A 22,916-nucleotide genomic window follows, 5' to 3' on the forward strand; every position below is an offset into this window, starting at 1 on the left:
AATTAATTGTCTGGAATTTACTTTACGGAACTTTTTGCTAAATTCTCACCGTCTTTTATAGGGATGTCAAATATATGATATAGATATTCGTAACGTTATATTTATCAGTTTTATTTTATATTTCAACACATTTATACAAAAACATAAAGCCTTTAGAACTTCATGTAAACCTGAATAGTTTTTAATATAAGGAGGTAAACACAAATGAATATCTTATTTTAAATAAAACCAATATTTTTCGGATTTACTACGTGTTTATTATTAGTTTTAATGACATACTCCCGAGGTTCCGGTTACATTGCAGCAACCGTGGTCACGGACAGACGGTATGACGGTTTCCCTGCGTCTGTCTGCGTGCGTTGATTATAATGAATGAACTACTTTTTATTGCTAGTACTGTAGTTAATAACAGTGAATACAATTGTATTTATTTTCTAAAGTTAATCACCCACAAACATAAGGTCGATAAAACCGTCTCTGTATCGATATACTGTGTTGTCGCATCACTAATACTTAATCCGCTTAATATAGTAGGCTGCATTTCAAGGTATTTCCAAGCAGCAAATGTTTCCTTCATATTGTTTCGTAACTTTAGTCCCGGGATTTCTGAATTTTCTTTTAAAATTGTATCCGCAAGCCCAGGGCTTTCCGCGTCGTTAGCTTTTACTTTTACTATTCTAATTTCTTTTTCAACTTACATTTCCGCTCGATTTAATGTCAAATCAATTTGTGCATTGTTTATTGTTCGTTCCCTGATATTTTTCTTTTTCATTTTATAAATTCGGGCTCGTCTGTTGCTGTTTGTCGCTAAAAATTCTTTTGACTCCTTTGATGAATTTACTTAATTTATTTCATCCGTTATCTTTAGGGGTGGAAATATATTACGGAGGCTTATTTTTTTTGTTTAAACAATTTATTTTCTTTAGAATGGTATAATAAATATAAGGAAAGTGATACCATTAAATAGTAATAAGAGAGATGACGACAAAGAACTTTTAATTATTATATATTTCTCTTCAATAACATTAAAACATTCAAATAGTTAAAGATGCAGTTTTAACAACAATTAAAGTATAAACTATAATATTGATTTATTACTAATTCCTTTGAGGGAATTATGGAGTCGATAGCAAATGAGTTAGCAGTGGAAAATTCGATTTAAAATCTATGGAATTCAAATCACTTTATAAGATAATGTAAATATAACAAAAGAAAATTTGTATATAATAAAAGCAGCAAGTTTTTTCGATTACAGAATGTTTTTTCAACAATGTTTTATTCCGTTTTATTATTAAGAACTACGCAATCAATTAACAAGCAGTTATTTTATTAATAGATGGTTTTGAAACGTTTAAAATAGACTCGACATAATTAAATGCTCGGACAGAAAGGCTATTTCTATGAGTTATTTCGACTTCACCCTTGTTAATTTAGATAGGGTGAAAATGTACGTTTAAGGGTTTATCTCTTTAATTAATGCTGCAAAAGATTTTTTTATAGCAAAGTTATATTGGACGTTTTTAATAATGTTAATGGAGGTACTTTTAATACTAATGGCAGCGTAAATTAATTAATTGAACTAAAAACTATTGAATATTCCTCAGATTTGATAACACAGAATATAAATATTTCGATTCAGCTGATGTCTTTTTTAAAAGAGTAACTAGGCTATAATTAAAATAGAAAGTCATGAATTTTACAACTTAAATGTAACATCAATTTAAAATTATGTGTTTATTTTGTTAATAGGATAATTTAATATAAAATATTTTCATTATTGAACTGTTGATTTTCTTCCACCTTTTAGCTTGCTTCGTACACAATTCTAAATTTTGCATCGTAGAATTCTTTGTATCTACAAAACAGATAAGGAAACCATTGCAAAAGCGACATTTCAGTGCCATTCCCCTGAGTTTGGGGAGCATCGAGTCTGTTTGTTTAAGTGCTTGTTTAGAAATCAATCTGAAAGCATCTAGATATTCGAATAAAATTTTAAAAATACTTTTTTTTAATAACTAATAATTTCATAATAAAACTCATAAAATTCTCTTCTTCTTTCGCTTTAACGTTTATCCATATTAAATAAAGTATATGAATCTTTACACCTCATCAATTTATATACGGGGATATTAATTTTTAAGCCCGGTGATTAATGATGCTTACTTTCCTTGCTTCCAGAAAGAGGGGGAGAGCTGGGAGGAATGAGGGGGAATGGGAGGGAGGAATTAGCATATATCTATCAGCTCATCTTGCAGAGAAGTTAGTGACAGTATGAAAAATTGCAATGACCCAGTTTCATACTATTAACAGCTATAAGATATATTGATGTGCTTAGTTTAGATTAAGGAGATTTGTAAACGCGATATATTTGTATTAAATAATAAAATTATTTTGTGTGGGTTTTAAATTAATGCATATACTTTATTAAAATAAATTGTTTTCTTACTTATTACTACCTTTTTCCCGTTACTTCGTCCATGTGAACGTAGAAATTAGACTCAGATGAAAATCTATAAAGTATGAATTCTATAAATACATAAGGTAATCAACTGACAAGGACAGTTATAGTCTTGGTCACAAAACGTCATACACAATACAATTATCAAGCCTTGATACCACGGGAACTACACGGCGTAGTACGTTCACGGGGCTTAGAGGAAATTATATCCTACGTCTTATTTAGATGTATATAAGCGACATAACTAAAAAGCCTAATCAAAATCCGTTAACTAATTTTGGCGTGAGTGAGTAATAAGTACACATACTCATACACACAGCTAAAAATTCTCAAAAAATATCCCTTTTTTAATATTAATAGGAATTAGTCTCTTTGGTATACACATCGGTATCCTGTATTCTGATAGTCAGCCATATTGAAATACTCATCAAAGTATATAAAATTCAGTTGTCTAATGAAAATTAATACAACAAAAAATATATGTAAATTAAATGTAAAGGTTTATAAATGTAATAAATATGTTACAAATCGCTACAGCGTGTATTAAATTACGGGGACACATCCAGCAATCATTTTAATGTAAACACGTTCCCAGTCAACGTATGAATCTAATTTCCCTAGCTTTTAATTAAAGACAACGTGTTGTGTGTCACGTTTATTTGCTCATATTGCGTTTAAATAAATAATTCATTTAAGCCGATATTATTACGCTTTTTAATGTTATAACTATGGTCATAAATAAAACTTGGTTGTTTGGATAGATTAAACATTCTATTATTTTTATTATATAAAATTATTCTGTGATTTTACTAGGTTAGGTTAACTTTAAAACTATGCACCTTTAATCCCACCCCATGTATAAGCTCCTCTTTCGACTGTGTTTTTATCAAACCTCAGAATCATTGTATTAAATTGAAATAAAAAATACTTTAATGACAAATCATTATCTGGGACCCAAATAACGCCGGGGATATATCAAACAGATGATTCAAATCAAGCGGTAATATTGAGTGATAGAGCACAGAAACATGTAAGAACAAAAACCGGATGCTATCATCCCCGAATTTCATATAAAAACCACGTCTGATTTAGTGCAAGTTATAAGGAATAGACAACTGAAAACTTTGTAACATTTTAGTACAGTTACAATATTATGTTTTAATATTTTATTAAATAATTGATATTTTTATTAAATTTCTATACATTCTATCAATTTTCTAACATTAATATTTTTCTCTATAATTATATGGACGTTTAAAACGCTACATCTTGTGAATTGTATGCAGTAAAACGCTCAGTCTCGAGTAAATGAAAGAATGAAAAATGGCCCGCAGTTTGTGAGATGTCCTCTATTAAAATAATTGCACAGAAGTTTATCCAAACTATGCTATTCTCTTGGATATAATAGAAATAGTGAGAATGTTAAGGTAACTTAGATATATATTAAAAAATAAAAAAATATGTGTCATTAATTTATATGAGCTGCAAAGTTATTTATTCGCCTAGAAAAAATATAAAATTAAAAAAAAACATCGTAATAATCAAAAAAATATAAAAATATATAAATTGTTATGCAGTTTTAATCGAGATATCTTTTTTACAGAAATGTCATTTCTTTCGATATTTGTCTAAACTGTCTAAACTGACTCATTAATTAATAGTATTACTTAATGAAATGTATTTTACAACTACACTTATAAAAGCTGTACTAAGGCTCTAATTATCTACAGTATAAGGCGCACGTATTTGCAACACCACGATCAGTCTGTTAGTGTATTTTTTTTCTCGGAAGAACCACAGCTCCGATTGGATTGGAATCCGTTAGTTTCAATCTATTTTATATATGTATGTTAATAAATTTTTTTCCTATTTATTAATGTGTAATCATAGAAATATATTTCTTTATGCGGATTTGTGTGATAACTTAAACATTACTTTGAACATTGCCCACTTTGATCAGTAATTTGCTAAATCTATGTTGTTACTGACGTCTGGAATGATAAATCTGTTTATCTTCATTAATAAATATTAGCCTTGTGAGGTTTTCATTAAATAGTTTCATATAAATGATGAGTTCCAAACCAAGATAATTGTATTTTACTTCATACACACAACAGATAAGCTTGGTTGAATTCTGGGAATTAATGAATAAAATTAATTATACTTTAAAAGTGCAAGAAAATAAACAAAACTTAGCGGAAGGATTTAATAATAAAATGAATTAAAAGTTCTTAACTAACTGGAAACCTGATGCGAATTGCACAAGTCTAAGTATTGTGTTACATAGAAAAACGGCTCTGAAACCTTGTACTGCGAGATTCAATATTAAATATTTTAATAAAGAAGTGTAATTAATATTCTGAATATAAGATACACGATACTATTTGCATTACAATGCCATCGATATTGGACTGGTTGCTTAAATGTTGATGGACAGACAGTTTTAACAGGCTTAGAGAGGTTTTAAAACCTTTGAGATACGGAACCCTATAGAAATTTTCTCTTAAATACCCTGAAGTTGGAAATGACAGTGAAGGATGACTACAACTAACAGAATTCTTTGGTTCGTGTAACTTTTGTTATTTATATCATAAGGACTATATACGAAAAAGAACATTTTACAGAAATCTAGATCGTTAATCTTAAAAATCATTTCATTAACTACTTTAACGACATGGGCTGTAACAGAAATTAATCACGAGAAGTTTTTTTTATTAAAAAGTTTGCTATAAATTATTGGAGCTGAAACCAAGCGAACGAATCCGGTCAGTACAAAGTGAAGTTATACAGAAAAGAAATAGGAAAAGTAAAAACGAAGTGTGACGTTTCATTGGTGAGTGTTATTGAATAGGAGTTATGAGATGACGGAGGCTTTGTAGGGGGAGAGTTCTGGACTGGTTTTATAATATTTTGGGTAAGTTTTGTTATATTTACGACATTGAGGTTTATGATCGACACTATTATAAAAGATTTATATTACTAAATATAACCTGAAACTAGTTAAGTGACATTCGATTTTGTCTTGTTTTTGATGAGTTACCATCGGAGATTTCAAATATATTTTAAAACTCCCCTTTAAGATTACCTAACAATTGTTGTGAGAATTTATATATCAATTAAGAAGATTAAAGCTATCTAGAAATTCTAACACTGGATTCAAGTTAGCCTTCATGGAGAAAAAATGACACATGTGTGAACTAAGTGGTTATAATATATGACAAGTTTTATAGTTATTTCAACATAATTCTTTCTTGACTTCAACAAAAAATATTTCAAAAAATTGAACACAGATCTTTTCAGCTAATTAAGGTATCCAAACAACAAAGCCTGTGAAGGTTTTCGAACAAATGGAAGTATAATAAATACTCTATACTTTTCGTTCGTTTGTGTTAAAGGTGCTACCTTTTAAATGGGGCCGACGGAGTCATTTGAAATTACAACTACGCAGAAAGGCTTTTGTTAATACCTCCGGGTGTAATTGCTGAACGTTTATTTTATTGAAGAAGGAATTTATTGAATTATATTTTTTAATGTTAAATATTTTTCGAAATTCTTAAGAGTTCATAAAGATAGAAATGTTTTGAACAGAAATGTTCAATGTTTTATAGGTTTATTTTGATAGAATGGTATTTTTTTGTAAATATGAATATGTAAATATACTTTATTCTTCTCATTAGGAGTTATAACAATAAAACATGTATTTAGATCAAGCCTTCTTCCTAAACACCAAAAGAGTTTAGAGCATAATTTTTTTTTAGCAAATCACCCTAAGATTTTAAGTCCAATAACTTCGCAAGAGAATGAAACAATTCTAATTTTTACTTACAAAGGGGAAAAGTATTTTAATCAATAGATCCAAATTATATTACACGGTTCCGTAGCTTTCGGTGCCGGACCCTAAATTAATTATTTGAAATGCGTTTGTGTTACTTAGAGAAACTTTTAACATTTAAAGTGCTGATTGAAAATTATTAATTACACAGGTACAGACGCCTACTTCAAGTTTGACATAACTTTGCTATTTCTGAGAATTATGATTATTCCTTAGAAAGAAAACCGGAGACGTTTCAAAATTTTTTTTCATGACTATTTATTTAATTTTTAACATATCTTTGGATTAATTTCTTTAGTACTATAGTCATTGGCGTATATATTTCGATGAGGTATTGGCAAATCATCAGAATCGTGGTGGCCAGGAGGTTAAATGTCTGCCTCTCGCGTATGACGTATGGGAGCGGGTTTGAAACCTGGCAAGTACCAATGTGAATTTTTATTAGTCATATGTACTTTCTAAGAGAATTTAGATACCACTGACAGACAGTGAAGGAAAACATCGTGGGGAAACCTGGATTTATAATTTAAAAGTATAAGTTTGAAATTGCCAATTCTCTTTAAGCAAGCGTGGTGATTAATGCTCTAACTTTATCCACATAAGAATAGGCCTTTGCTCAGCAGTGGGCACCAATAGGTTGATGATGATTGACAAATATTCTACTCCTATGTATACTTACTTGAATATTTTGTTGTTTTGGACTAAGTTGGTGTGTGCCATTAAACCAATCAATCCTCGCCGCTGGTCGAGCTCCGGACACCGTACACATCAACGTCAGAAGCGTACCTTGGGTAGCATGCTCGCCTACTCCAGATATAGAGATCTTATTTGGCGGTACTGCAACAAATAAAACTCAATTTTAATTGAGAAATCGAATGGTATCGTCCAAAAAATATTTTTAAGTGTTGTTTTTGAAATTATTCGTTACAAAAATTATCTCGTAACTGAAGCTAACTCACGGATCATTTAACATTGATTAAATGCCATATTAAAAATGCTGAAATGTTTAAATTATTTTTGTGACGGAATACGTATATTTAGTTTATTATTAATTGGTATCGTAAAAACGATATGATCAAATCCCAACATAATTTATACCATATCAGCTTCAATGTCTAATAAATACTCATCTATTTGGTAGTTGGTTTGAAATGACATTTTACGATACAAACAAAAACATGTTTTCATATAATAACCAATAAATAGCGACCGTTACATCGGATCCATAATAAAATAATCCTTAACCCCGTTATATTTGTCGTATAAAAACATATAACTAAAGAAAATAGCTTATTAGTGAGATCGTAATGGAAAAATAATTGCATTGTTTTGACGATTCAGGATATATCGTATTTTATTACCGAGTTATTATCAAAGAAAAAATCGTAACTTTCATTTATTTTGTGACATTATTTCTTTTATTTAAGTGGATATCAAATTTTATTATTATGTTATCACACAACTCTACATCGTAAGCTTTTCAAATACTTTATTCTTATTTCATTCAAATGTGAAATGTTTTTCAAACTATATAAAACTTTAGTCTTATTTATATTTCAATCAATAATTCTATTACATATAAATCACTTCGTATATAAAGTGGTTCCTTTGGATACTATCAAACCTGATGGTCTTATAATTTCCATCGGTTTTAATTTTAAATCGCCTGCTATAATATACTAACATAAACGTGCTACAATTTAATAACTTTAGTCAAAACTTATTCCTTATACTGATTATCTTTAAATTTTCAAAAACAAAAGGTGCTCGTGCTGTTTAATTGGTGAATGAAATATGTTAGCTTTGTTAGAGTTACTATTGTGAGTCTACCTTACGCTACACTAAGATAAATTTATGCTTAAAGTAGATGAATTTTAAACCGCCACCTCTCATATTTTGGAACACAAGCTATACCATCGAATGTGATGATTGGCCCATTATTTACGCTGTAAGGGGTTTTGACCGCCCCATTTATCAGTAATACAGGGGTGTAGTTTGTCGCTCACGATATTCAAAATATAATATAATGAAGAATATCATTTCTATCACCTAAACACCCTTTCGTCTTGTTCTTAATGACCGAATATTCAAGTCAGGTGAATCAGTCATCAAAATAACCCATAATACTATTAAAAAAATCGTATATATGATGAAAAACATTTGAAAAATGTCTGTAACGGTTTTCACATAGAGAAGTAAATCAATTAGTAAATTCCAATATCAATATAAAAATATTTTTCAACCGTAAAAGTCGTGTATTAAAATTTAAAATAATAGATCAATATCCATATATATTTTTGATATTCTCTATGTTATTATTTTATTTTATTCTTAAAGTACATCCCTGTCAATATAAATAGTTGTTTCGGCTTATAAATCGAGAATTGTCAATATATCAATGTGTTTACAGTAAGTGATCGCTAAACTTAACTAATGCCATACTGAATTGTATTTATTGGAGATGGCTTATAATTTATACTATGCGACAATAAGCGTATATTTATTATTCTTGTAAATAATATGAGGAGAAATTATAAATACTATTTCATTTACAACTAGAGTCAGAATTTGGTTTATAATTGATTTTAAAGGTAATCAATATCATGCATTCGTGCATGCTTTAAATTTATATGTAGCATGTATTTAATACAGAAGGGCACATTAAGCCATCGCTTAACTTGGTTGGAGTGTAAGAGCAATTTTCTGAGCCCGCCCGATAAATTGCCAGCCGTATTGCTAATAAGTGGCAAGACAGATGGTGTTGGTCGTGCGTCGATAGTTTATAAAATGTTTAATTATAGTAGAAATTCAATGAAATGGAATAAAAAATCTCAAATTATGTAAATTGAACCATAAAAGATATATGACTAACGCATATCCAGTTTTGCACGTCAAAAATATGGCAATTACGTTTTTAATGCCAATGTCACATATTATATCGTTGTATTGAAAACAACAAAAAAAATTTTTATACATCAAACTTTATACATTAAACAGTTATAAATTTTTAAATCTTTTAGTTGCTTTAAATAATTTGTGGCCTATCCTTTAAATCAAAGCGAATCATCGATATCAGCCCATCACTGAAGGGGCTGGAAATTTCACCACCTTGCAATATCGGGGTCGATAGTACACGCAATGGCACCGTCGAAGAGATAAATTGACTGTTTGAAGTGAATAGATACTTGTTAATCAGAAAATCTATAGATATGAAATGTATAGTATTACAAACAAGCGCAAATATCCCCTTCATTTCATATTATTTAATAAATCCACGGATATTAAATTTTTATTAAAATCTAAATATTACTTTCACTTAACATTTTTATTAAGAAATCCAATTTACCTTGTAACTTTAAAAATAAATCTTGTTGATCAAAATCAACTGCTAGCTAAGTTTGTTTGAGTTGTTGTTCAACAATTTACAAAAATACATACATTTGTCTGAAATACAACTTTATGTTAAATTGATTACTCAATATAATAAAATATATAGCCTTTATATAAATGAGTTTTAAAAACGAAAAGTATCTTGTAATAAATGTCAATCATAGTACAAAAAATATTATGGTAAAGTTGTCCTTATCACAGTCCGAGGATAATTACAGACATTAATTAAACGGTATCAAGGAAGATTCTTAATGAAAATTTATTCTTTCACAAAATTAAACTGAGGAAAAACTTAAAATTTCACTTGCTTTTTGAGAAAAGCGGATAAGAAACGTTTATGTCGTTCTAACATTTTTGTTTTGCGAGTGATTGTTGAAAATGTTTCTCTCGAGTTAAAAGGTTTTTAAATGTCAAATTATGTTATAATAATGACCTGGAGATTATATTTATTCGGTTTTCGATCAGGTATTTTTGTTAAGAGAGTATATTCATTATGTCCAAACTTAAATGACAATTTTCATTATAAGACGTTTGATTAACAATGATTTTATTGAAACGTGAAAAATGGGAATATACATAATTTTATATTAAATTTTACATGACACTCGAGGTGATTTATTATGACAAATATTAATAATGAGGTCTAAGACTTTCGCGAGTATTCATTTAAATGAAACTAATATTTTTCGGATTACTGAGCGTATTTTATTATTTTAAAAACGAATAATACTCCTAACGTTTCGCTTACTTTGCAGCAACCGTGATCACGGACAGACGAGATGTGATCAGGTTGCTGCAAAGTAACCGAAACCTCGGGAGTATGTAGTTGTAGGATTAATAAAATACGCGTAGTAACCCCAAAAATATTACTTTCATTTAAACAGAAATATTAAAGTTCAAAGTGGTCAATTAATATATACTACTTGCACTGTATGACTATCAACATATAGGAATTAAAATGTGGTCATACCGTAAATATTTTACCAAAATTATATCTCTCTAGACAAAACTTGTATTGCTTGTGAAATATTGAACCAAATATAATATAATTAATAATAAAAAAAAACATATAAATCTCATACTAACCTCTGACATCCAACAAAACCTTTCTCAACACTGCCTTGTCCATAGCAGCAGAGGTCACATTACAAGTGAGTTCACCAGCTAACTCCGCTCGTGTCACAGTCAGTGGTAGTACATGTTTTATCGATGATTGATCGGTGATGGTTTGGGCTGGAACAAAAATATATTTGTATTAGATACAAAGCATTTTTAATATCCTTTATTATATCGAAAATATATATAACAACATATTTTGTTTTCGGGAACAGTCTAATATTTAAATGGATGTGTATGTGTGCAATCAAAGATTAAATATACTACCACAATAATGATTTTTTATTATAAAGTAAAACTCTTAGTCCTATTTGTGTGTGTTTGGTAGACTGAACAATGCCAACAAAATGCGAAGGGGCCGATTTGAGCCGTAATACAAGTAGATCTAGAAGCATGTTAAATACAAGACTCCAAAGAACCGGCGAACAAATCCACCAGCAAAATACTGACGTGCGTGTGAGCATGGTGAATTGCGTCAAGAACAACAACAGTCAGTGCTAGAAAATCGACAACAAAATTAGAACAACGACAATCACACCGTTTCACAGTCAATAGACGCGGAACAAATGACCAACACGCCAACAGGTACTTGAGCATTTATATCTGATTCATTCCTGCTTCTATTGCATATTGTGCTCATTCCAACGTAACAATTGGTGTTATAGACAAGGTTTGCCCGCATTGTCATGCTCTCAAATTCAAAAATGAGCCGACAGGGATGAGTTACCCTTCAGGAAAGTTGCAACTATCTGACATTAAAACACCACCTGAACCATTGAAGAGTTCACTTTTCAGCATGGATTCTAACATGTTCCTCAAGTTGATGCGAAAATTCAATTGGTGCTTCAAATGACATCGTTCGCAACAACAGAAACGGTTTGAAGAGCTAATGCAAATGGTCATCAACACAATTGTATATTAAAAACCTGAGGGCAAGTTTATCATAAAATAAGCTCATTGCTGTCCATGCCATACCAACCACACAATTTTTTACAATGTCAGCTAACATTCTGGAAAGGACAAGACGGATATGGAAAAAATACTAAACAAAGAAATCCCGTATCAGATTGTTCGTTTTGCTTATTTCTCCGATAATCTGTACAACGATACGCAATAAGATATTCAAAAATCAATAAAAGTGATAACGAATCCAGCACTTTAAAAAGCAAGTTCCGTTGTGAAAATATATACATAAAATAAATACTAGGAATACCTATTAAACCTACAAATGTGCCAGTTCAATTTAAACATATTCGTTTTTTGATTCATCTGATCATAAGCACTTAGGACAATTATATATTATTATAATTACACATGGTATGCCCTCAAGTAACTAAATCGTCCAGTTTGTTTTGCGCTATCTAAAGATGGGCTGACAGAAAATTAAATTAAACTTCAAACATTATAGCATTCATTGATTGATAATATTGGTTAGTGTTCTTTCATAATTTATTAATGATATAAATAATTTTGAGAAATAAATAAATTAAAAAAAATTATGTTTGGTATTTTTTTTACTCATCTTTACCAGCCATTTTGCGCTTCTTGTTGTCTTTTACCACATCCTTATACCCTTACAATATTTTTTACACCAGAAATTCCCTAGAAATAAATTATATGGCAAAACAGCTGTGCCAGAACACCTAGTATATATATTATAAGCTCTCAATTCAAGTTAACCATATATATTTTTTGTATTTTATTTTATGTTGTGCAGAACTGTCAGCGGTGAGGAATACACATCCACTAATTTACATATTTATAGCATTCAATTCAATTATGTAATGTTTGACTAAACTTGTGAAATTTCTGTTAGGAAATATGTTAAAGTCACAATATATCACCCAGGTCTCGATGTAAGCGTATGTTTTGAGATCAATACAAATATTTGTTATTAAAACAGTTCAACCCTGGTTTGTAGTGAAATTTGACTCGTCTTAGTTAATCTGTTTGAGTTCAAAGATGTATTTGCAGTTCGTTATCAAAACTCGAGTGGTATCAGCAGAATTGTGTTCAAAATATACGAGTGTTAGAAGAACAAATATTTGTGCGGTTCGATAAATCTAAGGGTTTAAAAAAATACAATTTGTAGTTCTGAAAAAAATCCTTATAGAAGACAAAGAAAGTATATTATTCAGAGATTAGATATTAGTAGTAATACTATATTCAAGTTTGTTTGTATGTTTATTTTTGTAATTTAAAAACTAATAATCCGATTCCATAATCTGTTGCAGTGAAAGTTAAAAGTGATCAAACTAATATGAACTCACTCGTATATAACAATTCATAACACACTAAGTGCTGTCAAGTCATGTACCTCATTTAAGAGAGATCACCTTAATTTCCTGTCTCATACATCACACACGTGCTTAGTTTGTAAATTGCGACAATGTTAAAGAGTTTGCTATTTTATAATTTATAATTGTTTCCTAGTACTTGAAGCAGTTTCCTAGTATTTAATAGATTATAAGGACTTATTTATAACTTTATCTAATCTTTTAACATTTTTAAGGAACATAGGATAGCTTTTATTCTATGTGATGGACTATTCCCGTGAGTGATCAAACGATATCAAGTCATTGTCAATATTATGTGTAACTTCTTGTAAATATAGAAATAATAGTATTAATTTAAATGAGGTTGACTCCTTATTTAAATCAATTAAAAGAATTTTCAATATCTTACTGTAATTTAAGATATTAAAAGTTGACAGAAAACATAAGTAGTTTTGTAGGTGGTAGAGCCTAGCTGTAGTCACGTAACTATAGATCGAACATGTGCTGGCTCGACAGGGGAAGTATCACCCTCTCACAAAAGATCGATGAGGAGTAGCCTTTAATGGCTGCGTTTCGTCCGATGAATGAGAGTGCCGGTTGTCCTTTCCCTATTCCCACCTTTTTCTCACCCATTCATAAAAAACCAAGTCTGACAACGCATCCCCAACAGAGATGTTGCGGATGTCCATGTCCGTGTGGCTACTGCCTACCAAGTTGGTCGTCTGCTCGTTTGCGACTTTTAAATGAAAAAAAAAATAAGTTCTTGCTAAGTGGCATAATTTAATCCTCTGTTATATGTTACTCGTATTAAACAGGTTTCTTAAACAGATTCTCGTATATAATGAGGGGGATGATAAATATATCTTGTTAGTAAGCAGCAATACTTGTACTTAATCAAAAATGAATAAAAATTTTGCTAGAAGTAAAATACATGTCCTAGTTTTGTTGTGATTTCCTTGTATTTTCCGAAACGGTATTCTTAGTGTGAATTTACTTTATGTATTTAATAGACGCCGGATTTATTTTACAATGCGCTCTAGTAGTATTAAAGTTAAGGGCTATTGTAATTTTTGAAAAGTAATTCTATAATTTAGACGGAAAAATAAAAACTTATTGATTCTGGCGCTTTTAAAAATAAAAAAAAACAGTTTTTTTCTAGGAGAGGTTGGTGTTCCGAAAGATGTAACTCGCATTAGCGTAGTAGTTTATTCTAGCTTTGGTTAATAACAAATTTTCAGACTATTCTCTACCTTGGACTGATTGAATTTAATATAAGAAAAAAATAAGAAAAAATTGTCCTCCTCTTTATATTTGACGCTTAGTTTATTAATACTAGGATTGAATACAGTGTTTGCTTTAAAGTAAATAAATTTAACGAGCGAGTTCTTACTTTTCGTGAATCGCAGTTGTAAAACAAAGTAAATAACAATTATAATATCATTAGTACGGTCCTGAAAGACTCTCGATACCCACCATTAGCTGCCATTACTTTCAAATTAGATGAAACTGAATAATAAGTTATGACAAACAAACAGCACCTTATTAAATATTACTTTGTAATGGAGCTCTACAAACATTACTTGTGAATGTTGACCGGAATATCATGTGAGTTAGATTATGTGTCCTATCCTGAAGCTGTGAAGAATAATGGTATATTATATAATTGATAGGTTATTAGTAGATTTATACATATAACTAAATAAATACACAAATTTCACTGTGGCTTCTCAATAGGCATTAATAAAAGTACATATCTTATGTTGGCTGATGAAAGTTCTTAAGAAAACTGTGTGAACTGGCTCGCGTCAACTGCCAACGTCATTTCCTCCTATCTATTGGTAGCTGATATTTCTAATTACAAAACTAGCCTGCATTAGTCTTATAATTTAATTTCTATTGCTAAAATATGAAAAGGAAATTACTTTATATGGAATGTTACGTAATTTAATTTAGTAACCTTGAGAGTTTCAATAATTTTAGAGGCAGTTTTCGCATTGCATCTTCTAAATGTGGATATGTCCCTTCTCCTATAAGAATCTCGAATTTGTCTAAATTTAGAAAATCATTCAGAGTATTTTTTATCAAAAAAAAAAACAAGTCAATTGGAAACCTATGAAGTGCTCTACAAATCATAATTTTATCAATACTTTGTTATTTTAATGAAATTTATGTTTGAAGTGTTTTAATTTTATTATTATTGTATGGCGTGGGTATAACCAGTTTTAAGATGTGCTCGCAGCCGTTTCAATACTATACATATTATACTCTTAAACTAGTTTTATATATGTAAATGTAAGTATATATGTTATATATTCTTGACCGATGTAAATCACTTACGTATTCTACGTGGAAAAGCTTATATAACTATAATTATTGGGGAAGGTAGTAAAGGTAAGGTAAGGTTTTTGATATTTACAATACTTACAACAGAAAAGTTCGAGAAGTTTCAATTTTTATTAAATATGAGAGTTATAAATTAAAAAAAAAAATGTGATGTAATATATATAACACCGTGTTTAAGTTGTAAGCTCAGAATGAGTCAGTTATACCCTCTAGTGCAATATGAATACATTACATTATAAAAAGCACAAGTTTTTATGTTCTGTGGAGAAATTATTTTTAATGTAGTTTTTACGAAAACAAATTTATAACTAAGTCGTAAGAATAGAAATAACTATTTCCTATAATTTTTCTCGTCTCTGCTATATTTTTATTACAATATTGAAATTCATTTTGAACAATACCGTGAATTATTATTGGAGCGGAAAAAAGGTTGCTATATTAGAATAGAAATGGACGACATTATGCAAATATATTGTTAATTTTACTTTATATTAAAATATAAAACGTCGACTCTCGTTTGATAAATCGTATTGAAATGGATGATAGTGGAGAGATATAAAATATCGAATTTATGGTTATAATATAGTTTGTACATTGTTGCATAACGTGGGCCCGACTGGGTAAGTCGATGCGAGACGGACCGAATTTTCTTTGCTTGAGTAACAAGTTTCCTTGCATTATTGGGAATCTAAGTTTTCACACCCAAAATCGGTTTAAATTCAATCATTTATTCAAAGAGCCATGAACAGCTCTTTAAAAGTTAGCATTCTTATTTCAAATTCAAATATTCTGGAATTGAATTTTAGGTACTTAAGTTTTTGTTTCATTGAATGGACATTTTTTTAAGCACCAGTTTTAAAGTATATGATATTATACAACTCTTGAATATCGTTGTAGTGGATACTGAACAGGCATTCAGGTTTCGTAATATAGAGCTTGTGGAATGAAGAGAATCACATCGTAATTAGTAGCACGTTATCTGTCCTCCACTTTGATCTATGAACAGAATATCAATCGGTAGTCAATAACCGTTTGAATTACATAGTTTATTTATTGTTACATATAAAAATATACATCACATTTGTTCTAACAGATTCATTGAATATGGTAGAAAAATAAACTGTCTTGACATAAATCAGGATTTTGTTTTATATCATACATGTAAAATACAATTCAACAAAGGTATTTTTATATACAAAATGATAATAGAGGAAGTGTAGTAATAATAACCCTGAGTCTCGCTAAGATAACTTGAATCAAGTTTCAGTCAACACCGCTAAAATCTCCGCAAGTTTTGAACTTTGAGAACGGTTCAAGTGATTGGCGAACGCGTTTTAATAGATACAAACATTGTAAGGCTTTGATTCGTTACATATATTAACGTTATTTTTCAAGTATATTATTGAGTTTTAACTTAAATTGAAAATAAACAGTGGAAAATTCATCAACGCGAGTAGCGTTCGAACCTGCTATCATCACCATATCGCGTTCCAGTCACATTATTAAATGAACTATTGTGTCTTGACTCCAGCCGGTGAAAAGCCTTCTATATAATATTTAATCTTCATATCGGTACGGAGGATTTACTATTTAAATTTTAATTCAACTTACATCTCCACGTTCGTTAAACATTAGAAATAGTTAATGTACCTTAAATATTCATAACTCAGTAATAAATATTTTTAAAATCTCTAAATTATTATCTTCTTAAAATCTTAAATAATATATATTTTGTCATATACATCAATAAAGCAATAAGTATTATAATAGATATTAAATAATTTAGTTTTTAATTAATATAAGTTCGGATTGCCGACGACGTTTGGGCCGGATGAGAGTGTTCTAATAAGAACGCGTTGGCGACAAAGCTTGCGGTCTTCAACTAAATTACATACAAACTGCAAGTTGTAGACGACTCATATGCATATAGATACGTTCATATATTGCTTTCATCCGTCTTTAATGTGATTAGTGAGATTCAATCACCGAATACTTAGTAACTGCCAACACAAAACAAAACAGAGGTCCTGGTATGATTTGGAATTCATATAAACTTAATGCATTTGATTTGATTTGAATGATCAAGCTGAATGGACATTAAATTAAAATCACAAAATTGAATTAATAAAAAAATGTATTAAAAAATAATATAAATGTATTAAAATGTATTAATTTTATAGCATATTGTACCCCTATATACCCTTTCTAGATATTTCAAATAATCACGCTAAGAGATTTCCTTAACATATTTTATGTGAGCGTTATGTTCTGTATCTCCGCTGCACACTATAAACTATCAATGTATCGATCCATGTATTTAAATAAACAGAGATGTTCCAGTTGGAAGTTGGCGACGTGGGAAATCAGTCGGTGGTTTCATTAAAATTAATTAGAATTTCTAATGAATAGCAAATGTTGCGGACTTTTCTATGTATGTGTGTTTGTGAGTTTAATGCATAACATTTGAATTTGACAAATCATGTTGAGAAATTATTCTGATTTGAATTAAAATAAGAATAATATAAAAAAAAAATTAATAATAAAAGTCTTTATTTTACTTATTTATTTGTATTTAAATACAATATATATCTAAAATATAAAATTGAGTAATTATATAGAACTAAGTTTCTTAGATACTAAGCGTTATTTCATTATTTTGTATCACGTAGTTTCGGTAAATTTACAGCGACCGTGACCACAAAAATAAAATCTTAACAATGATACCATTAACTAACTAATAGTTATTTTCTAACTACCGTCAATTTAAACCCGTCGTTGACTAGGTTTCATTAGAGTTCGGTTCAAAAGCAAAATCTATACAATGACGATACAAAGATTTGTATTATCAGAATTATTACTCATTAAGGATAGTTCCACAGTAGGTAATAAGGCAGAACTAAAAGTTGCATACAATGTTGAACTTCGTAAGAAACTTCGTTACTTCATTCCGCTTATTAAATTCAAAACTCAGGTTAAGTTAGCGTATTATGAAACAGCCATTGCGAAAGGTAAATTATTAACTTTCAAACCTGATATAATTATTTACAGATAAATGTTTACTTTGTTTCGTTAAATCGTGACTTTTACTGCGGCGCTGACTCCGATAAAAATATAGCGTTCCTTGATTTAGAAGTCACGAATATGAAGCACTTCATATGACAGATGCAAAAAGAGACCAAAGAAAATATATTCTCACATAATATATATGTAATATATTTATAAGAAAAACATTCAAAACAGTTTTTAAATTAAATATCAAACGTTTAAGTTACATTCATATATTTAGATAATAATTTTTTGTACGATCACAGTTTTTTCACACGGCGAGCGTCAAATATAACCAAAACAGTTGAAATAAAAACGATATATCAACTACTTTCACTATGAAAAGTCAGTCGAGACGTTTTTAATTAAAATTCTAAATTAAAAATCCGATTGTTTCGCACTGCTTTATAAACACGGAATTAGTTTATTGACATATATTACAAGAATTTTAATTAATATTAATTTTATCTTAGTTTATGAATGAAACGTTGAATTAGATATTTTATAATTGATTAATCATCTTAAGTATCATTATTTAAATAACTTTTTTCTATTTTCCATAACTATGAACTTATAGCTAATAATTATTTACTTAAATTACTTTTCAAATATTGTACAATACTAAGAGTCGGTACATCCAGACAAGACCGCTATGTATCCGTGTTTCACTAGTGTTTAAGATTAGTTTCATATATCGTTGGATTTTATTTGGAGTGGACAATTCTCACTGATTAAAACGTAAGGTTCTGTTGTGTTGTGTTATATATGAGTTTATCCGACTTTAAATATGAGCTATTTTTTTATATTAATATGTTATTATTATTTCAATATGTTGTATTGAAAATATGCACTACGGAGTTAAAGCTCAAAGTACAAAAGACTCGGAAGGTTAAGAGGTATTAATTCGTTAATTTTCTGACATGATCACGAGAGTGATTTAACAGTACTCATGATTTATATAAATATCAAAGTTTGAAAATATTGTAAATTATTTACAGTATAGTATCATTTTTAAAATGGGTAATTTTCCAAACATTTTTCGAGCACAACAGTAGCGTAGTTAAAAACTTGAAGCATAACAATGTCCAATCTAGAATACATACAAGCATCAAACGGGTTGACATGTGTAAAATTTGAATTTACGTCGGACGAGTGCATTCTGACAGACACACGCAGCGATGCTCAACTTTATGGTTAGGAATATTCACTACATGAAACGCCTGCAATAGCGATTTAGCCAACGATAGCAAACAATTTGTACACAACCATTTAACTTAATAAATACATACTCTTAATAAGATGTACGCTTAATGTAAATGTGTACACACATGTTAGATGATATCCATAAATATTAACGCGGAAAAAACACCTTTGAACCCAACATGGAAATGAGTGTAAACTTTGAGGAACTCCGAGCAAACATACCTTCTATATTTCAGCTCGTTTCCCGTTAGATTTGAATTTGAAAAGAATTTTTCAAACTGTCATCCCATGCGCCGTGTAGTTACTAAAACGATTGTATATTTTGAAGCTCAAGCCGAAGCTATTTTAAATAACTGGAACATTTTAATATATCGACACATAAGTTGTTTGTACTCTTAAACTTTGCTGTTACTGCCGTTGAGAAGTTATTTTTGTTGCCCAAATTTTAAACGATATCTCCTGTTTATCATATTGGTATGTTTCCTGACCGTATATGAGCGGGAAACTAATATTTGCTTTTAAAAATTCACAGGTATAGTTATTCAGAGTGCATGGCTACGTCAAAAAACCTATTTCCAAAGCATGAAATATAATATAAAAACCCATTTATTCCATCGACACTGCCGTCTTTTTTTTTCCAAACTCTGTGTTTGAATTTCGTTACTTCTCCAGCTTTTTTTTTCAATTTTCGTTAAAGTAAACTGCGCGGAAAATATTCGATTGGACATCGGCTCTGATATTTGATGTCTGTCGGGGATATTCAGTTTTTATAAAGTGGTTTTTTTTACCTTATATTTATATAGCATATGTATTGGTAATTAAGAAATCGGAGAAACATAAAATTGAGACGTTTTATGCGTAGGTCAGGAACACGCGTTCATTGCCCGCGCATTTACTGCGTTGTCTTGTTTTTGAATCATTTTTATAACAATTTCCGTCGAGGCTCCGTCAATATAACGGGGATGATTTTCAATAAGCAAACTTCTGTCAGAGTGCTTTGAGTGAAGTTTCCGAATCTGCATTTTAGTTAGTACCTCGTATAAATTTGAAAACTTTCAACATTTATCTTGTTACGATTTTAGTTGGTAATTTGTATTCAGCGATGGGTTATTTGTTCCAACCATAAATAATAAGCTTGGACACTGTTCATTTTATCTATTAATAATATTTGTTTAGGATGAAGGACAAAGGGCTGTGTTTGATGGTTGGTCGTGGCAAAAATTTCAATCAAGAATACTCATATGATTTGCATATTTTTTTGGGAAACTTGCTCATAAAAATGAATATAATGTTTTTTTTATTACGTCTATGTACAAATTGTAAAATAATTTTTCTAAAAATAAAAAACAATGAAAACATCGTGAGGAAACCTGGTCTTATATTTTCAAATTGTCACATTGAAATCGCCAACCCGTCTTGAGCAAGCGTGGTGATTAATGCTCTAACCCTCTCCATGTGAGAAGAGGCCTTTGCTCAGCAGTGGGCTCCGATAGGCTGATGATGATGGTAATGATGATGATGAAAAATGACAATTGCAATAAATAAATTACCGTAAGAAAACTATCTTACTCAAATTATAGATGTGAAAGTTTGTGAGAATGTATGAATGTTAGTATGTTTGTTGTTGTTGTTCCATAAAGAATACGGAAAAATTACTCAATGAAATTTGAAGAAACTTCACAGAAATATAGATTAAACAGTAGAATAAGACATATAGACAGTAATATAGACACAGGCTATAACTCATAATGAAATTTTGTGTTGCTCGTGAGATACAGAATAACAATCGTTTTAAACAGACTAAATAACCAGTTGTTTACCATAAAAATTAATTTGATACACCTTATAAGTCTGTCCGAGCTGAATTTTGTAATACAAGCGGAAAGTTGAGGGCAGAAATAGTAAATAACATAACAAAACGTTAATATTTATTTTCTTCATATTCATTTACATCAGCCATATAATTAATATAAAAGTTTTTATAATGTTTTCACACCAAAGAAACCCATCCAGCCTTACTTTATAACCATCAAAGATTTCAGCATCCAAATTTCTAACGTTATTTCCAAATTCTTCCTCCAGGGATTTCCTTGTGTTTGACGTGCATACTCTGACTTACTTGAAACATAAAGTGCTGGAATCTTTCAACATTTTTCACTCTTCGCCTCTTGTTTCGGGTATTTTATTTATTTTAAACAACGCCATTGACAGCTTCTTTTACTGAATTGTGAGAATTGTGTGGGTTGTGAGAATGTTAAATCTGTTCACGAGTATTTTAGATTGATTTACGAAAAGAAAATTATGACGTGAAAATTCTATACTTTATTTTAAGTGTTGTATATTTACATATACGTAAATAAATGTGTTTGACATTTATTCATATTATATTTTGTTTCAGTTTTATTCTCTTTGTATCGAAGCTTTGGAAATTGAAGATGCTTTGGAAAATGGGTATATACAATAGACCAATATTTTTGTCATTTTCCCTGAATAATTTTATATGTGACCTAAATTTCAAATTTTACTACCTGTTATTGTTTACTCAATTATTTTTACGTGTTTTTAACTATCAATAAAGTTTCAAACATACAATAAAATACGATTTATCCAGCTTAGAACAAATTTAATATATAACCTTGTAATATATTGAATATTCCCAGAACATCCTGTATCTTATTTCAATCTGTTTTATAAGACACGTATGAATTCACTTCAATATCTATTTGCCCCGTAAAATATTCTCATTTCAAGATAGAGGCGGATGAGAAATGCAGGTGTAGGTGCAATGCTGACTGGAATCATAAATAGCGGAGCTGATATTATTATGAGCTGTGTATTGAACGTGTTACAAAACAAGAGACTGTATTAGACTTTAAATAACTTACATTATATAAGATGAAGGATCGGCTTTGATAACTCATCAAAATATTCATTTATGTTTCAAACAACACTCAGTCTTGTTTGAATATAGTCTTGAAAAAAGTTAAATTATAGGATATACTAAATTAACGAGAATATTATCATTTTTTAGCGTCTTCATTTTCTTACTGTTTATAATACAAATAAACACTTTAACTTTGAAAATAAACGTTAGTTTAAAAGAAGACAGTTATAAAGACTGTTCAGGAAGAATAAAGAATTCAACAAAAGAAATCGTAGTGTATCACAATTAATTTGCATGCTTTGGATACGAGGTTTAACTAGGAGTAACGTTGGAGATCCTTAAAAATATTTGTGATGTAAAATCAACATT

The 22,916-nt window shown here is 29.8% G+C and overlaps 1 protein-coding gene and 1 long non-coding RNA gene across 5 annotated transcripts in view; one reads left to right on the top strand and one right to left on the bottom strand.

Annotated features, from left to right (window-relative positions):
• Positions 1-22,916, bottom strand: part of LOC116775581 (hemicentin-1) — a 249,666-nt gene that overhangs the window by 16,101 nt on the left and 210,649 nt on the right. For all 4 annotated transcript variants that reach the window (XM_061525171.1, XM_061525172.1, XM_061525173.1 and 1 more), the window contains exons 6-7: positions 10,767-10,913; positions 6,970-7,127 (exon numbers count right to left, since the gene is read on the bottom strand). In XM_061525171.1, coding sequence (XP_061381155.1) covers positions 6,970-7,127; positions 10,767-10,913 — 305 coding nt within the window. The remainder of the gene's footprint in view (positions 1-6,969; positions 7,128-10,766; positions 10,914-22,916) is intronic.
• LOC116775582 (uncharacterized) lies at positions 19,119-22,579 on the top strand. Its single transcript, XR_009753260.1, has 2 exons — positions 19,119-19,198; positions 22,062-22,579. It is a non-coding gene; the product is annotated as an uncharacterized LOC116775582 (long non-coding RNA).

Source organism: Danaus plexippus, chromosome 27 (assembly GCF_018135715.1).
Source record: "Danaus plexippus chromosome 27, MEX_DaPlex, whole genome shotgun sequence".
Lineage (NCBI taxonomy): Eukaryota > Metazoa > Arthropoda > Insecta > Lepidoptera > Nymphalidae > Danaus > Danaus plexippus.